The sequence below is a fragment of the Lupinus angustifolius genome, chromosome LG13, assembly GCF_001865875.1.
Source record: "Lupinus angustifolius cultivar Tanjil chromosome LG13, LupAngTanjil_v1.0, whole genome shotgun sequence".
Classification (NCBI taxonomy): Eukaryota; Viridiplantae; Streptophyta; class Magnoliopsida; order Fabales; family Fabaceae; genus Lupinus; species Lupinus angustifolius.
This window is the reverse complement of record NC_032021.1, coordinates 3,345,842-3,354,877: the sequence shown is the minus strand read 5'-3', so window position 1 is coordinate 3,354,877 and position 9,036 is coordinate 3,345,842. Positions and strand designations below refer to the sequence as shown.

Sequence of the window (9,036 nt, the reverse complement as noted above, 5' to 3'; positions counted from 1 at the left end):
CCAAATCACAAAACAAAGATTTGTTCCCACACATGTGATTGCTACAACCAGAATCTAGATACCAAGTATTGCTTGATGAATTATTCTTGTCAATGTAAGCCATCAATAGTACTTCTCCTTCAGTTTCAGAAAAATTTACCTTAGATTCCTTCTCTTTTTCGGGACATTCGATAATGGCCATGCTTGTGACAATGATAACATTCCACCCTTGCCTGGTTAAATTGTGTTCCTTGATTGTAAGTTGGCGTCCGCTACCTCTTCCTTGAAATCCTCCGCGTCCTCTTCCTTGAAAAATATTTCCTTCATGAGCAGTGACTTTCAAGGCTTGCTCCTCCACAATATGTCTGGTCATCCTCTGTTCATGAACTCAGAGTGAGCTTTGCAACACATCAATCAAAAGACAATCTATGTCATTCGATTCTTCAATAGAACACACCACATAGTCAAATTTATGTGTCATTGAGCGGAGGATTTTCTCAATGACTTTTCGCCATTAACACATATCTTGTTTGCAATTGATAGTGTTCTTCCAAAGTAATCATTGACTGACTCTCCTTCCTTCATGTGAAGAATTTCAAACTCTTTGCGAAGAGCTTGGAGTTGTGCACGTTTCACCCGTGCAGTGCCTTGGTACTTTTTCTTCATTGAATCCCAAATATCTTTGGCAGTATCCTTCTTTAGGATTGTCTCTAGTACAATACGATCTATTACTTGAAACGAATAATTCTTTGCCTTCAAATCCTTCAATTTTTGATCCTCCAATGTCTTTCTTTGTGCTTCTGTTAAAATTGTCTCATTAGTAGGTTCAATGATGCCAGTTTCCATGAGAGTCCAGTATTCCTTGGATCGCAGGAAATTTTCCATCAACATACTCCAGTGGTCATAGTGATCATCGAAGCGTGGAATAGCAGGTTGCACAAAGCTGTCAGAAGCCATCAAAGAAAAACTTGCTGCAAAGAGAATGAAAGTTGTTGCGCTTTTTTTTTGTTTTGAATCAGGCCCTAGTATGGAGCTCTGATACCAAATGTTAGAAACAAAGGCTGAATTGCTACATAATGCAGTAGTAATTTATTGACTTAAAAACAGAGTTAAATACACAAGGCAAGTAACTGAATAAGGAAACCACTAATCCCACGTATAACAATACCTAATAACATGAGATTCTCCTAAAGAAAAAGTAAAAGCAACGAACTCCTTAACAAATAGCAATTTATTCAGAGAAGAAACATCTAAACATCTTAACATACCAATCCCAGAAACAATTTCTACATATCCAAATTCAATATCTTCTGGTGCCAACTGCTAAGTGACCTGGTTGCTAAATGGACGAACTTACGATCTCAAGTTAAATCCCATAAATTCACAACTAAGAATTAAGAATGGTAACAGGTTAAGTTTACTCAAGTGTAAAATCTCACATTGGATATGGGGGAAAAATTAGAAGGGTTTACAATAGAAAATGTCCATGAAACTATTGCTTTAAGGTTTTGGTTGAATATGTGGTACTTCTTTGGTGGTTTTCCATTCTTCCCATTTCTGAAGCACATATGCGTTAAACATCCTCACGTGTCAGTGCCGGACACAGATATGTTCGGATTGATGAAGGATATGTACCTCTAGAGTATCCAAAAATTGAGAATAAAATAAAATAAAGATGAACATATATGTTTTCAATAAAAAATAGGATAAGATATGCTATGTTTTATCAATTTTATGAATTATTCTACTATATTTTTTAATTTGGTACTTTGGAATTTTGGAGGACAATGATTTACAATTATCACTATATTTTCTACTTTATATATTTTAATTTACACTTATGATTTTATCATATTTTATGTATTTTTTATTATTTTATGCACATATTTGTATTCATACTTCATAGCTTCTCATGTCCCAATAACAATACTTCCAGCTCATGATTAGTAAGTATTAACAATGTAGAGCTCTAGGTCCTAGGATAGCATCAATCTATCAATCAAGGCTCAACCATGCACACAGAATATGAAGTAAATGTACTACTATAAATAAAGGAAAACAACATAGGATTTGAACACCTTATGTAGAAGTGTGCTAAATCATATGTACAAAACTCTGGTGCTGTTTTATAGGCAATTGTGACAGCTATTACACATGATAAATTTTGATTGGTAATTAAGTTGTAGCAGATATTTTCTTCTTATTGGAGAACACCATATGAACATAAGAAAATCCGTACACACTTTTACATGAGTAAAGATAATTTTTTATCCTTTTATCTTTTATATGCAATGAAATAATATTTTTATTATTAAAAATAAAACAAAAGATAAGAATGAAATAATACTTTTGTTATTAAAAATAAAACAAAAGATAAGAACTTGCCTCTAGTTACTTTTACATACAATCAATTAGAACTTAATACATTTCAGTCATTCACCAAAAAAATTAAACTACTGAACCAGTAGCATGAGCAATATTTCTATGGATATTCATCTTCTTGGTAGTCCCTCTATATATCTCCTCTAGAGTGCAGGTCAAGTTGTTCTCAATCACGAACATCCCATTAGAGAACCATGACCTTATTCCTTCACCACCATCACCTAAGGTCATGTTTGCATTATATTTATTTACATTGGGACATGTAAAGATTAGTTCTGAATGACTACCACCCTCATTTTTCACTTTTGCATATATTTATTTACGTTACAGTGACTAGCATCCCAGAACATATTTTTTACACTAAATCCTTTTCATGAACCAATAGAAAATCCCTTTCTTTGTATGAGTGACTTAAGTATTGCCCAATTTACTGGATGAAAAATATGGCCATCATTCAATAACATACAATCTGACTCTATATACTACTACTATACATTTGAACCTCCATAAAGGTTGTTTCAAAATCTGAAACATCATATTTTTAACTTACATAATTGACATTTTATTGTCACTGCTTCATTGGCTAAGAAAATAAATAATAAGATAATGGTGATTACTCACTCAGCGTGCAATCCTCATCATAGTTAATCACTGCCAAAATAAGGATTTGAAAAACTTAGCTCATTGACTACCAAACCATTTCAAAACAAAACTAATCTAAATCTTTTCACTGTATAAGCTAAAACATATATATATAGAGAGAGAAGCAACGGAATTTATTGACAAAGCTATATGTGTAGTTATAAGATAGCTTCCATCGATATAAGCCAAATACTATTATCATCGATCTATATTTAATCTCAGGCTGAAGAAGCCAAGAGTTTCCTTACGCCTTCTTTCTGTTCATCGGTGAGCCGAGTTGGGAATTTGATGCTGAACTTTATTCTCAAGTTTCCCTTCTTTGAAGGATCCTTTGGAAGTGGCATTCCTTCTCTTGGGACAACCTCCTCATAGTTAGGATGGATAACATTGTTGATTGGTATGCTTAAGTTTCTGCCATCCAGCGTAGTGAGGTGCACTGTATAACCGGTTAATGCCTCCACAAGAGAAATCTTCTGATTGACAATGAGATCATTTCCATCTCGAGTGAAGACACTGTGCGGCTTCTCATCGATGATGAAAACAAGATCTGCAGGCGTCACATTTGGTTGTTCATGTCCTTTCTCTGGGAAGGTGATCTTTGTCCCCTTCTTCCAACCAGGCTTGACATTAATGGTTAAGATCTCCTCCACTTGCATGGTTTTTCTGTACCGACAATGAAAAGAAAGCCTAATTAATAAGCTAGAGATAGAATGAAAACTGCAAGAACCATTATCACAATAGAAAAAGAAACCCAAAGTACAATCTGGAAAGAAGATGCTCTTATCCTGCACTAATATTGAAAGGGGTTGAGATCTTGAATGCACAATAACACAATATTCCAACATCACAAGTACTTTCCTTTTGGCTCAGAGATAATGGTTATCTAAATAAAAATAGTCATGTAACATGAACTACATAAAGCTTTAGAGAAGTGCATAATAGAATGATATCATGTAGTCTTTGACAATTTCAAGGAACACTATAACATTAAAGGGAATGAAAGTTCATTGTACTCCTGTGATTTGTATAGCTAACCCATACTAAATTTTACAACAAAAAGAATCCAGAATCTCAATATTCAAATTAAAAAAAGGCAATTCACGCTAACATATATAATATATCATGCTGAGGAAAGTTTCCAGGTTCCTCGCAAGTAGCCAACATAATATAAGTTTAACACTGACAATTTGTAACAGGGCATTGCTCATGGATCATGGAAAGAAACAACACTGCTCCAGTATAGGGATTTATACACTAAATATATAATTTAGCATAACTTTTACAGTATGATTATAGAACTAGAAGTTCTTGATGCAGCAACTTGCCAAGCATGGACATACTTGCTTAGATCAATGACCCTTGTGATTTCAAGTTAAATTCCATAAATTCACTACTGCCATTTAAACAATTACTGGAATTCTTCTTTAGTCAAAGAAGCAAGTGCCACAAAATAAGAAAAGACAACTTAAGCATTAACCATTTGATAAATAAGTGGATAAGTATATGCTTTTTCACATACAATCAATTTGAAGTTTGATCATTTCAGCCATTGACCAATACAAAAACAAAACTACTCACCCAGTGGCATCAGCAATTTCTCTATGGATCTTCATCTTCTTGGTAGTTCCTCTATATATCTCCTCCAGAGTGCAGATCAACTTGTTCTCAATAGGAGGAGCTTTTCTAGGTGCACCTTGACTCATATGTATCCCTCCTCCTTCTCCAAAAGGTCCAAACATATCATCACCAAACATTCCACCAGAGAACCTTGACCTCATGCCGTGACCACCACCACCTCTCCTACCAAAGGGGCTTGAGAACCCAAAAAACTCAGCAAATATGTCATCAGCATTCCGTGGATTGAATCGAAAGGATCCCGGGATATCTCCAGTTGAGAAGTAAGTTGATCCACCACCAGCAGCACCACCAGCAGCATCAGGAGGGGGTACCTGACCTTTCAGACCTTCTTCCCCATATTGATCATAGATAGCTCTCTTCTGAGGATCACTAAGCACCTAAAATAACCACAACAGAAACAAAGTAAGCATCTATCACCCCAGTTAAAAAATGATAAAAAATGCTGAAAATTTGCAATACCCTTATGAAAAAGAACATTAGAATCACATAGAAAGAAAGTAAGCATCACCCAGATAATTTTTTTGATTAGGTTTCACTATAAATTTCAGAAAAAAGTACTCTTTTTGCAATACCCTTATAAAAACAAAAGGCAAACAAAAAAACATGAGAAACATAATACCAACAACAACAACAAAATTGAGCACCACCCAGATAAATTTTTTGATTGAGTTCCAGATTTTCACTCCTAATTTCAGAAAAAAACTTAAATTTTTTGCATAACCCTTTATGAAAATCATACCTCGTAGGCTTCAGAAATTTGCTTAAACTTAGCTTCAGCTTCCTTTTTGTTATTGGGATTCTTATCAGGGTGCCATTTCATGGCGAGCTTCCTATAAGCTTTCTTCAATTCTTCATCTTTAGCATTCTTATCAACCTGCAAGAGCTTGTAATAGTCAACACCCATCTTTGATGATGGTGCTGGTTGCTCTTCTCTCTTTCTCTTCTTCAGTTTTGCGGTTTTTCTTTTACTTCTTCTCTTGCTTCTGTTCTATTCACAGTTATTGAAATTGATGGCTATAGCTATGGCATCTCGATCTCTGTGGAAAGTTCCTGAAATCCACACACTTCGCTGTTGATTTTCTAGTCTCTTTGGAGAACGGTGGAACAGTAGCAGTAAACGGTTTTTAGTTCTTACAAGTAACTAGTGCGTTAATATTTCCATATTGGGAAAGTAAACAGAACACAATAAGAGTGAATCTTAGGTAATTTATTACATGGGTGGGTAAAAGTCTTTACACTTTTATTGTATCATCTAATATTTATTTTCAATTATCATTGACTTTTTAGAAAAAATAATTCAAATCAATGATAAATAATACGGACTGTGTATACATCTTTACACTGTCGGTGCATAAATTTAATCCTAAATAATAAATAATTGAAGCAATTTATATCAAAATTTGATCTGGAATTATATACTTTTCATTCAAGTGTAAAATCTACTAAAGGAAAATTTCCCGAATTTATATGTATTGGTATATCAGTTTTGTTGTAATAAATTATGAAGATTTTTTTTAGTTAAACTTAAAAGACCACAGTGTTGGTGATTATTTAAATCTAAATTTGATAATTAGTTAAAATCTAATTGATTAGCTATTCTAAATTTGATAATTAGTTAAAATCTAATTTGTTGTAATACTTTTGTAATATTCTATGTTCATGGAAATATTTAAAGTCTAAAAAGAGAAATAATTTATGGAAATGATCTATTTTGTGTTATGATATTATTTACTTATTTAGGAATCCTAAAAGCATCATGTTCCTTTCAACTTTTTTTCACATTTTTTTTATATTTCTTATTAAAGTGCTGTATCTTTTTTTTGTATTTTCTTTTCTTTTCTTCCGACTAAAGTAAAACAAATGCACTCATGTGTTAAACAGTTTGTAATCTTCCAAATATAACTTAATGATATTTTATTTCAGTTTAATGGTGTATAAAATTATATAATAGAGTAATTTAAATCTTAGATAAAATTAAATATTTTGAAGATTAAATTGATTGTTACGTTATTATTTTGTAATAATAATTTATTTGGCTAATTTAATCAAATGATCATGGGTCCCATTTGATATATTCATTTAATTAAAAAGTAAGAAATTCATCAAAAAAAAATATAAAAACGATCGACATGTACAAACTACAAATATGTACCTCATGCAATTTTGGATGGAAAGTTAAAGTAAAAACCACTTTTGCAGATAAAAATCATACAAAAAATATATTGGGACTAATATGGCCCATTTAAAAAATGAGGGGCCAATACATAAGGTTGACTATGGAGTAATAGCGATCATCCTTAATATGACTAATGCATGAGGAGGACGTCTTGAATCTTTAAGAAGGATAGGTGAAAGAAAGAAAGAAAGAAAAGGATATATGGTCTTTTGAGATGGATAAGCATGTCCGGTATCATTTCTTATCTCAAACCTATTATATTTTGTTACATTAATAAAAGAAAAATTCTAAAAACAAAAATTAATAAAAAGTCACATTTTGATTGGCTTGATATATGGAATGAGACATCATTTAAGACATGTAATCATAGTTGGTAATTTGGCTTTTTGAAGAACTAGCTCTTTAGCTTCTTAATTAACAAAATTTGTTTTTATCTATATAAACTACATTTAAGCCTAAATAAAATTTACTTTGTACCGTGTATCTTCTCACACCTTATGATATATTGTTTGATGTCTCTGGCTTTTTATTATGTGTTATGTGATATCCGTGTTAAACAAAAAGCAAAAGATATAGACAAATATGCTCAAATATAAAAATATGATGATGTTTATGTTAAAAAGAAAGAGATTTAACTTAAGAAAATCCATATTTGTTTAGATGAACATTTACTCGTATATACTTGTAAAGTCATAGGGGCTCAAAAAACTTAATCATTAAGGACAAATATGTGGGGCAAATTTTTATGTTAAGAGAGGTGAAACTCACAAATGGTTGACAGATCAGACTAAAGCAAAATGTGAGTCGTGACATGAAAAGCTTTTATGAGCTAGACTTCATGGCAATCATCATTCGACATATATTCCCTTACATATACCCTATCATTTATCAAATCTTTGAACATCTCATATATTTTCAATCCAAATATATTTTTACCAATAACAATAGGTTGATTTAATGATGTAAGACTCTACTAAATCCAAAAAGATTAAAGGGTCAAAAGTTTATATGTTGAAAAGAACAATTACATATTCTGAAATGAATTAATTCTTTAATCTACCAAAAAATACAAATATATTTGTGGTACAATGTGTGGAACCGTTTAATAACTTGTCCCACCGTATACTCTATCATGTAAGCAAAAGCAAAATGAAAGAGCTAAGTACGATAGCCAGAACTGGAAAACATGACTTCCCTTTTATTTCCTCTCACTTTTTCTTTTGATCATCATGTTTTATGTCACTTTCCATTGATATAATGCTACCGTGGATTGAGATCACTGTTAAATCAATCATTCAAAAGTAACAAAGTAGTAAAAGGTTTAATCAACACTAAGTTACCCTCACAGGTATTACATCTACTTGTGATTTTCGTAGGTGGCATGTAAAGGGCCATTGTGATTCTTTTTATAATGATATCATATATTTACGCTATGTTTGATTCAAATGAAAATAGAAGGAAAGAAAGGATGAGAAGAGAAAAGTAGATGAATATTTTTTCATCATTTAATTGGAAGGAAAATAAAGAAAGGAAACAAAAAAGGATAATGTAGCCTACTAAAAAATTTCTTCTAATATATAAAGTGAAAATGAATGGAAAAATTATATTTGTTTTAACTTAAAATTAATAAGACTTGTTTCTTTTTGTTTTTTAACATTTTTCAATTCATTATTTTTCATTTTTTCTTTCTTTCCTATCATATAATTAAATAATCATTTTTTATTAACTTTTCTTTTTTCAACTTTTATTCTACTCGTTTTTTTATTAAACTAAATATAGTGTAATCAAATTATAATTTTGTTAAAATAATTTATTTATTTTTACATCAAATTACAATTTTGTTACTTTAGTGAAGAAAATAATTTGATGATAGTGCTTTCCAGTTTTCTACTCACATATTTTGTGGGTACACATAAAGGCAATGACTATTTGTGGTTATCCAAGAATTTTCACATTTAATAATATAATTATATATTTTGTAATTATAATATATATAAATTTTTTTACTAGAGGAGTAATAAGAAAGATTCAATAATTAAAATTTATTATTAAATAAGGATACAATATAAATATATATATATATATTTTTTAAAGTACTTAATTCGAAATTAAATCTATAACTATGTGCCTACTCGCGTAGCGTTCATTATGATACTTGTATTCACTCGTAAAGTATCAATGTAGGTACTCATACTCGTTATATATATTTTTGGTAGGTA

The 9,036-nt window shown here is 31.3% G+C and overlaps 1 protein-coding gene across 2 annotated transcripts; it reads right to left on the bottom strand.

The window, feature by feature from the left end:
- LOC109325973 (dnaJ homolog subfamily B member 13-like) lies at positions 3,061–5,807 on the bottom strand. Of its 2 annotated transcripts, XM_019558622.1 has the most exons (4): positions 5,666–5,807; positions 5,381–5,633; positions 4,582–5,018; positions 3,061–3,666 (listed from the first exon to the last, which is right to left on the bottom strand). In XM_019558622.1, exons 2-4 carry the CDS (start codon positions 5,543–5,545, stop codon positions 3,222–3,224), a joined length of 1,047 nt encoding a protein of 348 aa, XP_019414167.1. In that variant the 5' UTR covers positions 5,546–5,633; positions 5,666–5,807; the 3' UTR covers positions 3,061–3,221. The 2 variants fall into 2 exon arrangements, with proteins under 2 accessions (XP_019414167.1, XP_019414166.1); XM_019558621.1 differs by having other exon boundaries at positions 5,381–5,807.

What these genes read in the sequence shown, in the direction of transcription:
- LOC109325973 (XM_019558621.1), bottom strand. Translation starts at nt 5,545, where the DNA reads ATGGGTGTTGACTATTACAAGCTCTTGCAGGTTGATAAGAATGCTAAA. An exon ending in AAATTTCTGAAGCCTACGAG is followed by an intron (nt 5,019 to 5,380) that starts GTATGATTTTCA and finishes TGGTTATTTTAG; the next exon opens with GTGCTTAGTGATCCTCAGAA. An exon ending in GAAATTGCTGATGCCACTGG is followed by an intron (nt 3,667 to 4,581) that starts GTGAGTAGTTTT and finishes TTGTCGGTACAG; the next exon opens with AAAAACCATGCAAGTGGAGG.